Source organism: Lampetra planeri, chromosome 16 (genome assembly GCF_965212315.1).
Source record: "Lampetra planeri chromosome 16, kcLamPlan1.2.h2, whole genome shotgun sequence".
In the NCBI taxonomy this organism is placed as follows: Eukaryota; Metazoa; Chordata; class Hyperoartia; order Petromyzontiformes; family Petromyzontidae; genus Lampetra; species Lampetra planeri.
In genome coordinates, this window is record NC_136122.1 from 11342817 (window position 1) to 11361138 (window position 18322).

General features: G+C 47.5%; 1 protein-coding gene across 1 annotated transcript; it reads right to left on the bottom strand.

Moving 5' to 3' along the window:
* Positions 1-465: 465 nt before the first annotated feature.
* On the bottom strand, positions 466-17537 carry DERA (deoxyribose-phosphate aldolase). Its single transcript, XM_078601581.1, has 9 exons — positions 17438-17537; positions 14878-14975; positions 14309-14456; positions 12976-13071; positions 11693-11827; positions 11009-11137; positions 10221-10333; positions 8608-8757; positions 466-3431 (listed from the first exon to the last, which is right to left on the bottom strand). The coding sequence occupies exons 1-9, from the start codon at positions 17466-17468 to the stop codon at positions 3375-3377; spliced, it is 957 nt and encodes a 318-aa protein (XP_078457707.1). The 5' UTR covers positions 17469-17537; the 3' UTR covers positions 466-3374.
* Between the last annotated feature and the right edge of the window lie 785 nt (positions 17538-18322).

An 18322-nucleotide genomic window follows, 5' to 3' on the forward strand; every position in this document is an offset into this window, starting at 1 on the left:
CACTACACATGTATATGGGAGGGCACGACTCAAAACTCCGCACAGATAACAGGTCGGGAACCTACTTGCTGCACTACCCCAGACACCACCTTGTTGAGGTGCGAGCCGTTGACCTTAGGCACAGGACAGTTCCATCTTTGCAGGTTACATCGACTCCAATTGGTCAATGGGCTGCTGAAAGATGGAGCGATGAAATCGCCTTGTGTAGCAGGTTAAGCTGGATTAAGGCTTTCATTGAGCAATGGATAGATGGCTGCTGCTGATGATGCTGCTGCACGGAGTGAACATCCTCATCGAAACGAGCAGAAACCGCATAAAACATTGGTCCCTTACAGATCATAATTTTATTCATAGTTTTATAAATTCACGCGAGCCTTTGATTTGAGATAAAAGGGAACAAATTAAACAGAAGATTACCTTATACCCTCATGCAACATTCAAAAGTATGCCGTGCCAAGCTTCTGATCAATTAAAACACGATTGTTTAATGAGATAGCGATGTGACTCGAATATTGCACGCTTTTGATGTACCACTTGAAATATGCTAATGGGCGTCTTAGGCGACACGTGCAGTTTTGTTGGGCTCGGCGGCTCACGCGCTGTGCTGCAAACGCGGTTAGCCGAGCACGAATCCCGGCCACGGCTAAGGTCGGTGGCGAACTAATGACCGAGGCGATCCTCGATCCTGGCCTCCTTTCCCTCACCAAACTCACATTGCCCGGAGTGGCGAAGTATGTGGTCGAACCACCTTCAATCATCGGCAACGCGCGGGGAGGCGTTCCGCATAGCAGTGGATTGACGAAGGGCTGCAAGCAACCGTGCAATAAGACGCAACAACGTGCAAAACGCACGCGACCATTCGTGCGTATGCAAAAAAAAAATCGGCGAATTTGAACTTCTTTCGCACCGTTCGTAGCCAACCCGTGCTACTCGTAGGTGCGAACGCCCGTGTGCATTTTCCACATTGTTCGTGTCTTGTCTGACACTTCTGGTTTTCCAGCGTGGAGTATTAATCTGTTGTGATGGGGCGGGTTTTCGTCGTCATTGACGAGAGCTGATTATCGTGCAATGCTAAGAGTGCCAATCGCGCACAGCGGATGATGAATTCACGCACTCATGGCATGAAAAAAGCCACAACTTCGGGATCAAAGTGTTCTCTTGCAGCCGCTATTATGGGGATTGTGAACTCGTCTGGCGCTGCACCACTGATTGAAACAAATCGTCAACAGGAAGGGGGGGGGTCCTGAGTGTGAAGAGGCACGAATCCTCAGCCACAACCCTCCTGCTGCCTTGTGGTGCACCCTTGGTATGCCGCTTATACTTTCTGTACGTACATCTTTATACAGCCCTTGTCAATCAAATGCTGAAGGCAATTCCACGAGGGTAATGTGATACTTCACCACGCTGGTCAGTGTGGGTTGGCAAAGAGCTCATAGACGTTGGAGCATATCATCATGACTATCCCCATGGGCAGATTGCCCAGAGGTGTCGACTGCATATTTTATGTTTCCACTTTCCTGTCCTGTACCAATATGGTCAAGTTGTGCGTCGTCTTTCTGGCACCAATCTCTGACGTCATCGTCGTTAAGCCATTCTCCGTTAGGTCTTCCTCTCTTTCCGGTTCCTTCCATTTTTCCCGAATACACTTTCACTGGTAGGAACCTCCTGGTTACACCAGCCCACAGGGGATTATTGTGTCCGTCCGTCCGTCGTGCAGGGAGGGGCTGGGTGGGGAGGGGCTGGTCACCCCGTGGTGCCCTTATAAAACTCAACGTTTAACCTACTCACGCCGGCTTGTGCCCGCCCTCGCAGTCGGGCATTTTTGCGGAATACACCACGCCGCCGTTGACCCTGGCCATTGACCGAGCAACCCAACGTTCCTACCAGCTCCCTCCACAGGAATGTGTTAAATGTCCCATTTGGGAGCACATATCCAATGGATTTTGCCGCATTGCCCTCTGCTGACAGGATAGCCCCACATCAGCCCACAGCAGCTCACATCACCTGTTTCAAGCCCGGTGGTCACGCATCCCAATATCCAGGGTCAACCCTGCAGGAGTCACATCGCAGTCGACCATTACAACGCATACAAATAAAAAGAATAACATCCCTTCTTTCCCACGTGGAATTCAATTATCAATATCGTTGAAGCAATACGTAATTACACGCCCCATAGCAATGTCCTGTATTTGTTTACTTATTTTCCTTGCTTCCTCTCACACACGCAGAGAGCCGCAGTCTGTCGAGGCTGGGACTAGAATTGCAGATAACTTCCTCCCGTGACAGTGACAATGGCCTCTCTTGGCTCGGCTCTCTCCGAGTGAATTAAAAAACTCCTGAAGTTACCGCGCGTGTCGCAGGTTTGTGCTGCTCAGTAGTCTGGCACACCAATTATGCAAAAGTTTTGCACAGCCTGACCCTCAAGAGACTGCAACCACAACACTGCAAATTCGGACACTGCTTTTATGCAGGCACGGACACAGGTTATGTGTTGTTTTGTATGGTTGGCTTGCACCACATTGGGATTTTTGCACAGCGCTTTAATACGTTTTTTGTTTGAATATTTGCTGGTTGATTCCAGGATGTTTCTATTGCGCGTCGTCGCTTTGGGATGTTACGTGTTCATACTTTGTTTGTTGCGGTTGCACCCGACTTAACAGCCGCATGGCTCACAGGGCTAATCCTCGTAAATGAAACATGAAAACATGCCTGGTTGAACACTAACATAGCTTAATGGTGGCTCAGATTAGGGGCATCCCTCCCACATCTGCTTTGTCTCGGTTGACACAACCGCCCATCCGAAAAATGCACACTCGTTTATGCTGTGGAATGTACACCTATAAAACCCGCAGACATCAAGAGGTAACAAAGATCAATTAAACAGCTCTCCGATGCGTTCTCTCCAGGGTTGTACCACGCATTGTTCGGCATCATATCGGATATTTAGCTCCAAATATATGGGGAGCTTCTTCTGGGAATGAATTGTTTTTTTTATTGATGTTTACTTCCTAAAGGTCCGAGTACTTAAGAGCGAAACGTCAGACATCATGCCGAATGGCACGCGGTAACAACCCCAAAATGCATTGCAGAGCTGTACAGCAGCAAGACCGCAAACAAAATAACCAGCAGTGACAATTAACAAATTTACGTTTGTTGCCCACATTGGTAATCTTTTTGCTTTCACCTGCATTTAAAATGGAAAAAACCCAGCGTCACATGCTGAAAATTAAATGTCAAAATAAAAGGTTAAATCAGGGCAGAAATTAATAATTGGCGAGGGTGGTAGGACTGGGGAGAATGATGAGTGCGATTGGAATGCTGGTGAAGTTGGCAGGCGAGGATGGGGTTGGAGTCCAAAGTCAAGGGGCCATGGGTCAAGCCATGGGCAGTTCGTGGGCGGCGGCGTAGTGGCCGGTGACGTGGTGGTAGATCTGCAAAGACACAGAACGGGGCCGTGTCAAGCTCACACGGAAAGAACCGGGTCCAGAGACTCTAGAGACCACCAGGACGGCCTCCTTTGCAAGAGTGAGCCGTTTTTGACAAAAACAATAGCAAAGCCGAAGGAAACAATGCACAGCAATGAAGCGAACAGAAATCGGAAACAAAAAGAACCGACTCGTATGAGAAGTCGAATATATCGCAGAAACACAAATAAATGTTAAATATGAGTAAAAAAGCAGGTATGTATAAATATAACAAGAAAAAGTATGCATATGCTTGGATTCTGCAACGCTTTCCAACATGGATTTGTTCTTGGAATCGCTTGATAATAAACAATGTAATAAGGGAGAGTATTGCTACTTTCCCCGCAGTAAGATGACATTGCATGTTATGCGCCACGTGATGCCATCTCATTGTGCGGCTGTGGGGAAGTGGGGGGGAGCTTAGTTAACAAAAGAGGTTGAGGTGCAACACTGCAATTGCTTGCTGATGCCCCTGCTAGGGATGTGGGACTGGACATCTGTGAACAAGAGCTTTATAGCTCATCGGATTCCTCCAGTATAAATACATATTCTGATTCTGATGATTCTATCTTAATTTTAGAACTTTCGTGACTGCAGGAATTATTATTTGGTTCTTTCGGTTAAGTCACGTCTAAAGATAAAATAATAAATTAAATTAAATAATAGAATACGACGTTTCGACTGCAACACAAGCAATCATCATCAGGTATAATGAAATAGCGACATAAAATCTAACCAGAAAACTATAGACATATTAGCAGACAGATATCACCAAGATACATAGCGGGAGCAACACAGGTAACAGAGAGGGGTGATCGTCTCTGTGGGGTGGCCTTAAATAGACAGAGGGGGGGGCGGAGGCAGAGAGAGGGAGGGGGGTTAGAGAAAAAATTAGCATATCAATGAGTGGTCAACAGACGTGGTGCTGCACGGCAAGTAAGCCTGAAAATCAGGAGGACACACTAAAATTAAATAACCTAGTAAAATATCGAAATGTTTCGGACATCTCTCCCCACTGACATCAGCCACTGCCGGGAATGGAACTTAGGTCGCCGCCAGGTTCATAGCGCAGTGTTCTATCCACTGCGCCACCGCTCCGCACCCTTCGTGAAGAGCACTCGAAAAATATAACTCAAACACAATGATCACTCCATTCGTTTAAAACTTGCGGCTCGGGAGCGCGACTGAAGTGCAAAGCATCGTTTAAAGCATGGCTCGAGTAACGTCCCACGACGCGACACGACATTACAGATGCTGCTTGTTGAGAGTGGGCAGCGTTGTAGAACTCCACAGAGCCGTGTATCTGACTGCAAACAGTTCTGGAAAATAAAACCCATGTGTGTCAATGAAGCTGTCTATAGCCGTGGCAGGAGAAGAGCCTGATCACCACCTTCCACCCGTGCGCTGTCAAGCACCGCTGGGGAAGTCGTGCTATTGTGGGGCGAATGTGTGAAAGTGAAACTTTTCGCGCTTTCCTCAGATTCTTTTGGCATTTGTAATTGCAGAGGCCAGACATTGGGCTCTCGATGTGATTGACTCTAAAATGAAGTTGACGGCAGTGGTTAGGAATTGATTGGTCCTATGCACACTTATCAAATGAAATGAGGCTGTGGAGAGAGTAGATGACATTGTGTATTTAGGTAGTCACGTGCGCGTTAAGAGAAATCATATTGACGTAGAGGAAAGGATAGTGGGATTGGAAAGGACGTGTGTCAGGGAATGATGGCCGATGGTCGGGGCTCATGATGCAGTAGCAGCCAAGGTAAGGAACGTGCCTGAGAGGACGTCTACAGCAGAGATAGAGCAATGAAATTAGCTCGTATGTCTTCTTGGTTCTTTCGGTAAACTCACGTAGAAGGGAAATAATAAAATAATAATAAAACATAATAAAATAATTCTCACGACGTTTTGGCCACAACGCAAGCAGCCGTCCTCAGGTGAAGACCAGGTCTGTCAGGGAGACAGCGTCTGAATGGAGACGCTATCTCCCCCATAGACCTGGCGGCTGCTTGCGTTGTGGCCGAAACGTCGTGATAATTATTTTATTATGTTTTTTATTATTATTGTTTTATTACTTCCCTTCTACGTGACTTTACCGAAAGAACCAAGAAGATGAATCCCTGCAGTCACGAAAGCTTTAAATCGAAATTTAGCTCGTATGTATGAACTTCTTTTGCACCGTACATAGCTCACCGTGCTAATCAGGGCTCGTGTGCAAGACCTGCATGGATTGTTGCATCGCGAGGTTGTGAGAGATGGAGATGGCTTGGGGAGGGGCCTTCATCCAGCAGTAGAGTAAATTTGGACATACTAAATAGACCACGATGTAAAATTAAGAATGTCATCTGTAGTATGAAGAGAGGTGTTTGAGGCAGTAGTAATGTCCATGTTACTGCATGGGTTAGAGAGCATCTAGAAATAAACTTGTGTTTATGGAGGATCCTATTTCCCTCGCACCTCCGATGAGCACGGTTGGCTACATACGGTGCAAATGAAGTTCAACATCCACACACATTCATTGCGCAGTAAGCAACTTTGAAGTTTGTAGCAGATCACAGCTACAAAGATTAAAGGCGGTTGAGTTTGGTGGGGCACACGTGTAGAAACAAACGAGGGGACAGGTCACCGAGGCAGGCAATGGAGTGGCACCCAGAGGGCTCAGCAACCAAGGAGAAGACCTTCAGCCATATGGTGGTGATGAAGACACCGCAGGAACGGACCTTGATGGCCAGGTATCAACCTCATAACTACAGGATCTAGCACAAGCAAACATGCGACGACGAGGCGTGACGGCACCAGCAGCGCTCCGCCGAGATGACCTCTTCACCTTAACGCTGCCGCATTAGCGAGTTTTGAAAATCGGCAGTCTTTTTTCGGGTTCGCTGCGCAACGAGCGTGCAACACCGGTCACGGCCGCCGGTCTCGCACGCTCCGGCATGAACCCTTCGGCATCACAGTCTTAATCTCAGACGGCCTTCCATGTGCCAAGGGTGAGCTCTCTCTCGTCCTCACTAATCAGCTTCAGGGCACAGCTGCCTATAACCCTTTCACCCAGGAAATGTCGACTGTACGGATGAGAATAAATACACGGTGGTGGCATGGAGACAGAATAATCTTATCTTTGGATGCTTTTGGTGCTTCATGTTGAGATGATGACACGGCTATCTCTGGGAGCCAGTGTTAATTTAGTGAGCGTTTTATTTAATGAATTAATCTATTAAAGCCACAAACTGAGACTTAACTAAAATTCCACATGTTGTCGTCGGCTATACTGGGACTAACACGCTGAAGAAACGGTTTTCTACTTGGTATTTGAACATCTTAACACCTGTTTTATTGCCAGAAAGAGTAAAACCTACTCTTATTTTTCATACGCCGATTAAACTAACACCAATGGAAGCCATTACAGCCACGGCCGACCCCACGGACAGCGGGGCTGGCCATGTTGCTCTCGTCACATTTGGCACAAGGTTACTTCAAAGTGACAACCACCGCCAGCACTTTGTAAAAAAAGAAAAAAAGAACAATCTGACACTGACCCATCGCATCTCACACTGGCTCTTCAGTGACCACGCGCCCATCACACCGCACCACGAGGTACTGGTGTACATGGGTTAGGGAACGTATAGAATACTCATTAACTTTTTTGTTGCATTTAGTTTGTCGTCCTTCCCCCGCACCCTCGATTAGCACGGTTGGCTACGTACGGTGCGAAAGAAGTTCAACGTACACACGTACTTTGCTTAGCCCCAGACAATACACCATACCCTGAACCAGGGAGCCTACGTAGCCTTTGTATAATCAGATTATTTGCAGTGGCTGGTTGATTGGCTGTGCGAGCTGTGTCTATAATCTCATTAATTATGCTTCGTGCAACAATGAGATAATAAGGTAGTGAATTAACCGCAAGGTAATGGCACTGTGGTGGCTTTGTGCCATCGTGATGATTGCTTCACACTGTCAGGGTCTTCGCACGCATTCCCTGCTTGCAAAATGAAAAGGCCAATTCTATTTAACATATCAGACCTGAGATCGATCACAACAGGATATTTGTCATTCATAATTCATCAAATAATTTGAATTCCTACGTAATTATGGTCTTCAGTTTACAATATGTTGCTGTAATTATAATTGACCTCAGGTTTGACAAATACATAATGAATGGACACGAAGTCAACTTCGAATATACAATTAATATCCAGGAAGTCCATTATTCCAGTACAAAAATTGTACTTTTTGGTTGTCAGCGTAGGCAGCTTCGAGACAAGTCTTTCCCAGCAGCGTTTGTTGTCTGAGCTGCAGTTGCTGCAGCAGATGGTGTATGGATGGGAGTACATTATACTGGTAGGAACCTCCTGGTTACACCAGCCCACAGGGGATTATTGTGTCCGTCCGTCGTGCATCCAAAAATGGGTGGGGAGGGGCCGGGTGGGGAGGGGCCGGGTGGGGAGGGGAGGGTGGGGAGGGGCTGGGTGGGGTGGGAGGGGTGGGGCTGGGTGGGGAGGGGCTGGTCACCCCTAGGTGCCCTTATAAAACTCAACATTTAACCTACTCACGCCGGCTTGTGCCCGCCCTCACAGTCAGGCATATTTGCGGAATACACCACGCCGCCGTTGACCCTGGCTATTGACCGAGCAACCCAACGTTCCTACCAGCTCCCTCCTTCGCAGGAATGTGTGAATGAGACACGATGGCTGTATCCAACTGTTATTCACTCAATCACTCTGGCCTCTCTGGGTGCTAAGTGAGAAAGGGGCATTGCTCGAAATGTCACCTATTATGTAAAGCTTGGGTTTTTTTTGTCTCACTTGACAATGACAAGGATGCTTCAGATGATGCATATGTGTTGAACTTCTTTCACACTGCACGTAGCCAACCGTGCTAATCGGAGGTGTGGGGGAAGGACAACAAACTAAACACAAAAAGCAGTTCTAAAGAAATGTTTCAATCTAGATTTAAAAGTGCATAGCTCCAGTGGCTTCCTAATATCGGAAGAAAAAGCGTTCCAGACGGTCACAGAAGCCATTTGAAAGTGCGCGATGCAGTGACCGCCTTTGTTCGATGTTGATGACAGATTTCATACACACATGACCAAAAGCAGTGACGAAGAATGTGGACTCTGTGACGCTATCGCCAAGCCCACCTGTCTCTCGATGTCGGTCAGCAGCGAGCTGGCACCCAGGCGGAACAGCTCAGGACTCAGCCATTCGTTGCCCAGCTCCTCCTTGATCAGCACCAGCCAGGCGAGGGCATCTTTTGCGCTCCGGATGCCACCCGCCGGCTTAAAGCCGACCTGAAAGGGAACGTTTGAACGATGGCGCCACAGATCAAGTCCCTGCAACAGGCCCCATTATTCGCACGATGGCCACTCTCAGTGGTTTTGTTTCTTTTCAATTTGATATCAGAATACCCACAATTACACGGGGAAAACACTGGAACGCATCACACACAGCATCTAAAACCACCTTGCTGGACTGCCTCCAACAAGAAATCTTCTCATCTATACATATTCCCAATGAAGGACCCTCGTGAAAAATAATTTTCAGCCGCACTGAAGCTTTCCAGGGTATATAAAGGACATCGTTTTTAGTCGATGGCGCAGTGCACTGCATTATTAACCCAGAGAGTCGAGTTCAATTCCCATCCACAGATAACATCCGTGGCGAATTCAGAATTCCAAGTCTATTTCCCACGGAGTAGAGCCCACCGAGCAAAGAAGCTCTTTTTCAAGGGCGACTCGACCGGCAGACAAGATCAAAGCCACAATTACGGATGTAACAAGAGCAATCATGCTGTAAAATTACATTCACACTTAAAACTTTTGTGATTTGAATAGTCAGTTTAAATGAGGCCAGAGATAGTAGAATGGAGATGCTAAGAGACGAAACTAGGTGGTTACAAATGTTTTGGGGCAGCTACATTAAATGCTTTTGATAAAAATTGTACGCGACAGCTGGGAACTATTAATGTACAATCAGACGGGCGTCGCAGGTTTTTAGGATTGTCTCATGGTAATAACAGGCTAGACCATGAGAGCCACTCTTTGTCGCATTTTGCAAACAAAATTCTATATATCAAGTGCCACAATGCACGTGAATACAAGACGTTGGTCCTTGATGAATAACGTCACGAAGCAGTCCATGAAGAGCCGCGTGCGGCTCCGGAGCCTCAGGCCGCCGACCCCCCTGGCTTAGACCAAACACATTCCTCCTGCGGAGGGAGCTGGTAGGAACGTTGGGTTGCTCGGTCAAATGCTAAGGGTCAACGGCGGCATGATGTATTCCGTAAATATGCCCGACTGTGAGGGCGGGCACAAGCCGGCGTGAGTAGGTTAAACGTTGAGTTTTATAAGGGCACCACGGGGTGACCAGCCCCTCCCCCCACCCAGCCCCACCCCTCCCACCCCCCACCCAGCCCCTCCCCACCCAGCCCCTCCCCACCCAGCCCCTCCCGAGCCTCCACTCCCCACCCAGCCCCACCCAGCCCCACCCAGCCCCTCCCTCCCCACCCAACCCCTCCCTGCACGACGGACGGACACAATAATCCCCTGTGGGCTGGTGTAACCAGAGGTTCCTACCAGTGTCAAGAGCAAATCTACGGACAATAACCTTGTAGATGAAAATAAAATCCGTGGCGAGGAATATATTTGAACCGCTCCTGGAGCAGCCCCCTCCCGCCCCTCCGGCTCTCTTTACCAAGCCACATGGCGAGGACTACATGCGCGTGTGCTCTGTGGGAGCGAGGTGTGTCGCGTGCCTTGTTCCCAGTGCGGTGGTAGTAGTCGCGGATGGCTCGCACCATCACCAGCGCCACGGGGAACGTCGCGTTAACCCCCTCCTTCCCCGTGGACGTCTTGATGAAATCGGAACCTGTGGCAAAATGAGGGGGATGGGGGGGTTCACTGCTTCGTTCCCGCATGCTGTCTCCAAATGCCTTACCCTACCATTGCCTTGTGTCAGAATTCAGAAGCTCAGCAGGGTTGAGCGTGGATAGGTGTTTGTATATGAAACTGGGTGTTGTTGGCTGCTGCGGGGCTACGTTGTCGGCAGACGGCAGTGCAGAAAAACCCATTGTTGGACTGCACCATGCTCTGACGCCGACACTCCTCGCCTTCGCGAAGCTGCAATGACCAGCAGCGTGCGTGACGTGTGGTCAAACAACCCCCACGGCCCGCACGGCATGGTCGAGGGGCTCTCATCCAGCAGAGGATGTAGGAGAGAGGCTTGTACTTAATTCTAGATTTGAAGCTTTCGTGACTGCAAGGATTCATATTCTTAGGTTTTTTCGGTAAAGTCACGTAGGTACATTTTTTGTATTAATAAAAGTAAAATTAAAATAAAATAAAAATCACGACGTTTCGGAGGCAACACAAGCTTCCGTCTTCGTGCTGTGACGGTTCCACCTGAAGAAGGAAGCTTGTGTTGCCTCCGAAACGTCGTGATTTTAATTTTATTTTAATTTTACTTTTATTAATTACATTTTTTTACCTACGTGACTTTACCGAAAAAACCTAAGAATAGGCTTGTACTTGACCACGTGCATACCGGCCATCATGGCGACGAGGCTGGCCTTGTAGACGTTTGTGAGACTGCCCAGGTCTCCGACGGCGAGGATGGTCTTCATGTGCGCCTCTCCGCACGCCTTGCGGCACGCTCGGATCTCCTCATACAGCGCTGCTCGCACACAAACACACGTGAACGCACGCACGCATGATCTTTTGCGTCTTAACAACGCTGTGCTCTTCTTCGACCGACAAGCCCCTTTACAGTGGCTGCTGGGTTCCGAAATTCTAGCAGCAGGCAGCAGTTCTCCACTGTTAGTAATCACCATCAAAGCCCATCTGTTGCTGATGGTTCCATGTCAAATCTCTGCGTTCTTGTGCCGCCTCCTCCACTCCATCAGTCCATCCTTTTCTTGGTCGTACCCCGTCTTTGTTTAATTTCACCAGCGTTGCCATTGCTGTTTGGTGGCATTATTCTGACATGTCCATGCCATAACAGTGTGCATTCCCCAATTATTTATATTATTGTTCTTTCCATCTTTAAATTCCTTCTAACTAACCTTGCTACTCCGAGTATTTTTGTTTATAACAATTCATCAGATTATTGGAGCGTGGGTGGTGCGTAATTACATGCCTACTTTCGGAATTTCACATTTTGCCCACATTGGCCATCCAGTCAAAACGCCACATTCCATTTTCTCATTGGCCAGCCTGACGCGGCAACTACCTTTCCATTGGCCAGTCAGGGCGAGCGCCCGACTGATGACGATGTCAATCTCCTTGGCTCCGTCGGCGACGGCCAATCGGATTTCTTCGAGCCGGGTCTTGAGCAGAGTCTGCCCGGCAGGAAACCCCGTAGCCACTGCAAGAGATTAAAGGACTTAATAGGACTTTCAATTACCTTTGGCGGACAACCGCACATTAGAACACACATCAGCATTAACCAATTATAATGGAAAAAATAATTAGGGCTCACAACCAATTACTGGGCGTGTTAAAATTAGTAAGAAAGTGTTACCATGTTGGAAATGTTCCTCTCCATTATCCAATTAGTGCTGCTAAGATAAGATGTTCGCAATGATGAATAAATATCGTTTGCGAGCCGTTTCCACCGGTAAAAACCGAAATGAACACTTGCGCAGCAGCAACATAAGTTCGCACACGCACGCGTGTTCGATTGCGACAGAACGTGTACATTCTCACTAACCATGAACATAACCTAATTCTAGATTTGAAGCTTTCGTGACGGCAAGGATTCATACTCTTTGTTTTTTTCGGTAAAGTCACGTTGCTAAAAAAATAAAATGAAAACTAAATTAAATCACGACAGGTGATGACGGACGCTTGTGTTGCGCCTAAAACGTCGTGATTTAATTTAGTTGTTTTCATTTTTTTTTTTGACCTACATGACTTTACCGAAAAAACCAAAGAGTATGAACATAACCGCTGGGGGGGAGGAATTAATCACAGTGCGGCAGTTCACTTTGTGCGCACTGCTTGTTGAGTGTCGTGTTATGCGAAACCTGTCGGAGCAAATATGGGAAAATGTGCCGAAACCAACAACGCGTTTGAATCGCATAAAAGTGTGAACGCCGGCAAAAGGCCAATTATCCTCGCGGCAGATTTGTTCCTGGAAGGCCGAGCAGCACGCATATGAAGGTCAGGTCAGACAGGGCTAGGGACTGTACAGTGAGTGGAGTGGGAAGCTGGCGAGTACAAGTGAAGCGATCGTGTATGGCGAGAGTGAGACAGCGTGGTGAGAGTGTGGCGAGTGTGGTGTGCGTGGCAGAGTTTGTGACACCGGCGAGCGTGCTGTGAGAGTGTGGGAAACGTGGCGAGTGTGGTGAGCGTGGCTGAGTTTGTGACAGAACAGCAGGTGCGTAGTGAGTGTGGTGAGCACAGCGAGAGTGCGCGTGCGTGGTGCGAGCGTGGTGGGTGTGGTTTGTGGCACACTGGCGAGTGCATGGTGAGCGTGCGGTGAGCGCGATGGGTGGCGAGTAATCTAAATACCGGATGCCACTGGGATGTCGCACCCGGCGGACTTGAGAGCTTTGACAGCGTCGGACACGCGAGACGGATAAACACACACGGCCCCCACCGTGATCCCTGCAGGAATACAAAGTGGGCAGATGCAAACCTCACGCACGCACGACATCATCACATGCACACGTACAGCCTTCTTTGTGGATCCACAAGCCGTGTGGGTGATGAGGGTTGCTTGACCAAACTCCGCCACGCTGGCAGTGCAGGTTGGTGAAGGTGGGGAGTATAGACGCGGGGAGTACGTTTTTTGTTTGCATTCTGACCACAAGTATTGTGGTTAATGCAGACATGATTCCTTGTAAAAGGTTTCAGTTTGGTGTTTTAACATCTTAACACCTGTTTTGTTGGCAGAAAAAAGGGGAAAAAATATTCTCAAATCCAATGTATTTGCAAGATAAACACGTACAACTTGGGCACATGGAAAATACGGTTTACACAGCTCACCGAGGTCATGTGACCCATACTGCCGCCCTCCTTTAAAGACACAAGTATTCCCTGACACATTCCTTCAATGGGGTCAATGTCCCAACGTTAATGTGAAAATGTGGGCAGTGGTTATGTCCACTGGCAGAGCTAATTGGTGAAAACTCCACATTAATATTACAGGGACCAGTTTTTGTGTAGGAAACCACGACTAAAATTATGACACAATGATACTCATTTTATTGATCTTATTGCGACGTCGGGCTGATTAAAGAATCCAATTCATACAACAAATGGATCAACACATTTGTGAATCATGACTCCATAGTTCTCACTCAGATTGCAGTAAATTAAAAAGGTTGCCAAAGATGGAAAAAAATCCCTTTATTTTATTTTATTCACCCCACTATATTCTTAGATGATAATCATCATCATCATCATTTAACTCACCATCATGATTTATATACATAACGTTTATTATATGACTCAGATTGCATCATTGATGGATATCACTTACATCATTGATGATGATGACATCCTTAGAGTTAGTTATAATCCATCATTCAAAAGTGATTAAACATGTTAGACATAATGATGCATTCATTGGTCCATTGACTAAAATTGATATGCATAGATTAATGCATATGTGAATGGAGTATTTTAGTATGTATGCAAATGGTATGCGGATGTTATAATAAGTTAAGAAAACAAACGCTTTTTGATCGAATCATAACCACAAATGAGAAAAATGTAATCGTGGGGGGAGTGACTCATTAACTGCCTAGTAGTGAACATGTACAAAAAAGCATGCACACGTTTAAGCAAAAACATTCGTCTTTAAATCCAGAGCCACACACACAACCCACCACAGACCCACCTTTATCCTGCATGCCAACGGCCTTCAGGAGGTCCTCGCGGATCGGCCACTTGGCCTTGAAGCACAGCCTGTGCACGTTGGCCGCCGTGTCGTCGCCAGAGAGGGTCGTCAGGTCGATGCAGGTGACGGCCTTCAGCAGCCATGCTGCCTGGGAGGTCACCAAATGCTCGGGTCAGCAGCTTCGCCAACCAACTTCACAGGACGAGGGGTTATTCACCGTGAAGGGGGGGGAGGGGGTTAACTCGAGAATGAAAGTGATTCTAAACCTGGAATTTAGCCAAATTGAGCGCAGCAACTAATTCTATATGCAGTCATCGGTGACCAGGCTGAGACCATCAACTTACTTACACTTGAGAACCTAATTTAATCACAGGCAGCTGCCTGGATTCAAACTCAGGCTCTCAGTTGCGCCAGATCAGCACTCCACTGAACCGAGCCACTGAAGCACCTTAGGGCGAGCACGTCTTGACGAAGGTTAGCTAAACCCAAGTTCTCAGTGGCGCTGGCTCAGGGGCACTGATATGGCCATCCTGAACCCCCGCTGCACACCTCACCGCTGTACACCTCACCTGCCACTGCTTCTTGACGGTACGTCGGGCTTGTAGCTGCTCGGCACGCAGCTTTACGGCCGGCAGGTTGACCTGCACGCGGGACACCCAGTCCAGGTCTGCAGGCAGTGAGCACACACACACAAATCCTTCCCGTTACATCAGTTTCGTTCATTTAACCAGTGTTGTTTGCAAATTATACTTTACGCTCTTTTTATGAATGTGTGTTTCCACGAATTGTATTCCAACTGAGCTGTTGGTGTCACGTCATGAAGAATCCATTCAGATCTCGAGTGGAGGCGAACATCACAGAGCTACTTCTGAAATCTATTCATGCTTAGGTTACACTATATTTATCTAACATTTAAATGCAAAAATATCTCAACGTGCTCAACAGCAAAAGTTTATTGAGATGTGGAGTAAAATAAGCGCAATAATGCAATGGACATTCAATGACAATTATCGCTCATGGGACCTTGTCACTGTCTTAAGTGTGGCAGTGCAGTTTGGTGGGGATTGGTGGTGGTGATCGTGTGTAGTGTGGGTTGGTGGTTGTTTGATGATTACGGATGGCTACGTGCGGTGTGGGTTTGCTGGGGATTGGTGGTGGTGAAGGGGGTGTTGGCTACGTGCGGTGTGGGTTTGCTGAGGATTGGTGGTGGTGAAGGGGGTGTTCTGGAATTGTGGCCATGTTTTTTTTGCGATCATGTTGCTGGACTTTCACTTGTGGACTCTGCCGATGTTTCTCAGTGGCCATCTGTTAACTGTGCATGGACCGGTTGGAGTTTATCTCTGTGCTTGTACAGTAAAAACCCGGTTTACGTCCGGGAAGCGTTCCTGAAAACTGCGACGGATATCGAAACGACGTAAATCAAAGCAATTTTTCCCAATCACCAAAATACTGCACGTAAATTTTACATCGTCTTCTGCAGAACAGTCCATTTCTTTATGCGCGACGTAAAGTAGTTTATGTGCGGGGTAGGTGGAGGCGAAGGCTGAGAGGCGACAGATACGAGAAAGGACGGACGATGCTGTCAGCAAGTGTAGGTTTAGTGGGCGCAAATCAGGTAGCGACGTTAATAAAGTGACGACGTATTTGCGAAATAAAAGGGGGGAGCCCTAAACCAGGGGTATTACAGTGATGCCATTTACCTCTTGTTCTTATTTCCCACCTCTTTCCCCTTAGCGATGCTACGTTTTCTTCATTTATTTTGAAAGCCACTTTGAATACATGTTTATTAATCAGAGGGACCGCTTTTTCTAAGGTAAACAAGCACACCGTAGCTCACCACATTCATCATGAACAATGCATTATAACACGATGAATATATAACAGGCTGACGTTTCAAGCAATGGCCCTTCTACAGAACAGAGAGAGTGATCTACCCACCAAGGAAAAACTAGCGTACGATACATCTCAAAGATTAAATTTTGATTTAAAGCTTTCGTGACTGCAGGGATTCATATTCTTGGTTCTTTCAGTAAAGTCACGTAGAAGGGAAACAAAATAATCTAAAGAAATTGTTTTATTATTTTATATATATTTTTTATTTCCCTTTTAGGTGACTTTACCGAAAGAACCAAGCCTATATATCTCAAAGGTTGATTAATTATATACAAATTTCCCATTTGGTACATTGCTTGTTGTGAAATGAGACATTAAATGCTCGGAAGGTCGTTGAAAGGGGGGTTATCACTCAGTGTAAATGTTATCCGTGGTCGAGAATCAAACCCAGGTTGCTGGACTCGTTGCAAAATGCGCTAACCACTCTGCCACTGCTCCATATATATAGTTCTTGAAAGCACAATTCCTCTGCACATGCCATGCATGTTAGAACTGATTGACGAATCACCGAGGTCTCTCTTGAAAGCGAGATGTTTAATCTCAACGGACTCTCACCTGGTTCAAAAGTCTCCTACCACAAAGCGCCTATGACCCAGTTGACCACGTAGCAGACTTTCGCGACTAATATTATCCATGATAGAGGTCTGTTTGCGTTAGTTTGCGCCAATATAAATCCGCCACAATGCCGCACATGGTCACTGCGCCCACCTCGCCATCGCTTCCTTCCTTCTGCCAGATATCGTAACCACGGTGGTGGGAGCGGTGGCGCAGCAGTTAGCGCATTATGCTACGACACCCGGCGGCCCAAGTTTGATTCGGGGCCACGGCTAATATCGGTGGGCGCATGACAATCAGAACTGGTCCCACCCTCCAAATATTATTGACTAACCGGCGTTGACCATCGTGGTGAAGTATGGTCAAACAAGCCCCACGACCGACACGATGTGGGGAGGCCTTTATCCAGAGCAGTGGCTCAAAGGCTGTTGCATGATTATTATTACGAGCTACTGTTCGCACACAGTAGCCCACTGCTTAAATCGCGGTTGTTCGGCAAAGGCCGAAATTGCCAAAAACGCCAGGAGCCCAGCACCAAAACAACAGCACCGTGAAAGTTGTAAGTCTGTCAGGTAGAACGAACAAAAACCTGCAGCAGCAGCTGTTGGTGAAGCGTCAATGCGCGCCGAGACGGACGACTGATTGTACCGATTTATATCGGGGAGAAAGTGAAGTCCCTACCGAGTTCCAGTCCCAAGTTGCGAGCCGCCATCGCCTCGACCGCTCGCCACTTGACACGGCCGCCTGACTCCGGAGCATCTTCCAGAAGCGGCAGAGGTCTACCGTGGGGCCATTAAAACAAACAAACAAGAAGACATCTACCGGTAGAGGCAGAGTCTTCCAGAAGAGATCTACCGGTAGACACAGAGTCTTCCAGAAGAGATCTACCGGTAGACACAGAGTCTTCCAGAAGAGATCTACCGGTAGAGGCAGAGTCTTCCAGAAGAGATCTACCGGTAGACACAGAGTCTTCCAGAAGAGATCTACCGGTAGAGGCAGAGTCTTCCAGAAGAGATCTACCGGTAGAGGCAGAGTCTTCCAGAAGAGATCTACCGGTAGACACAGAGTCTTCCAGAAGAGATCTACCGGTAGAGGCAGAGTCTTCCAGAAGAGATCTACCGGTAGAGATAGGGCTCTTCCAGAATACATCTACCGGCAGGAATATACTCTACCGGAAGACATCTACCGGAATAGGTAGAGAGAGAGAGAGCGAGATCTTGATTTGAAGCTTTCGTGACTGCATGAATCCATACTCTTTGGTTATTTCGGTAAAGTCACGTAGGTATAAAATAATTATTGTATTTGAAACTGGAAGACGTCTACCGGTAAAGGAAGACGTCTACCGGTAAAGGAAGACACATCTACCCGGTCTCTTCCGGAAGATACCTTCCATGCACAAGAAGCGATGTTCGATCGCATCCCCTGCTTCCAGAACCGGTAGCCACAGGGGAAAAAAAACAGACGGTAGAGAAAGTGTCAAAGTGTCAACCAATCGCGTTGCGGTATGAAGGGGGTGGGGGGGGGCGTGGATCGTTCCTACGTCTCTGCGCATGCGCGGTAGCCACG

Excerpts from the sequence above, each read along its gene's own strand:
- DERA (XM_078601581.1), bottom strand. The coding sequence starts at position 17,468 with ATGGCGGCTCGCAACTTGGGACTGGAACTCG. Across the intron at positions 10,334-11,008 it reads CCTCGTCGCCATGATGGCCG|GTTCCGATTTCATCAAGACG; the intron begins GTATGCACGTGG and ends ATTTTGCCACAG. Across the intron at positions 8,758-10,220 it reads ACCACCGCACTGGGAACAAG|GTCGGCTTTAAGCCGGCGGG; the intron begins GCACGCGACACA and ends GTTCCCTTTCAG.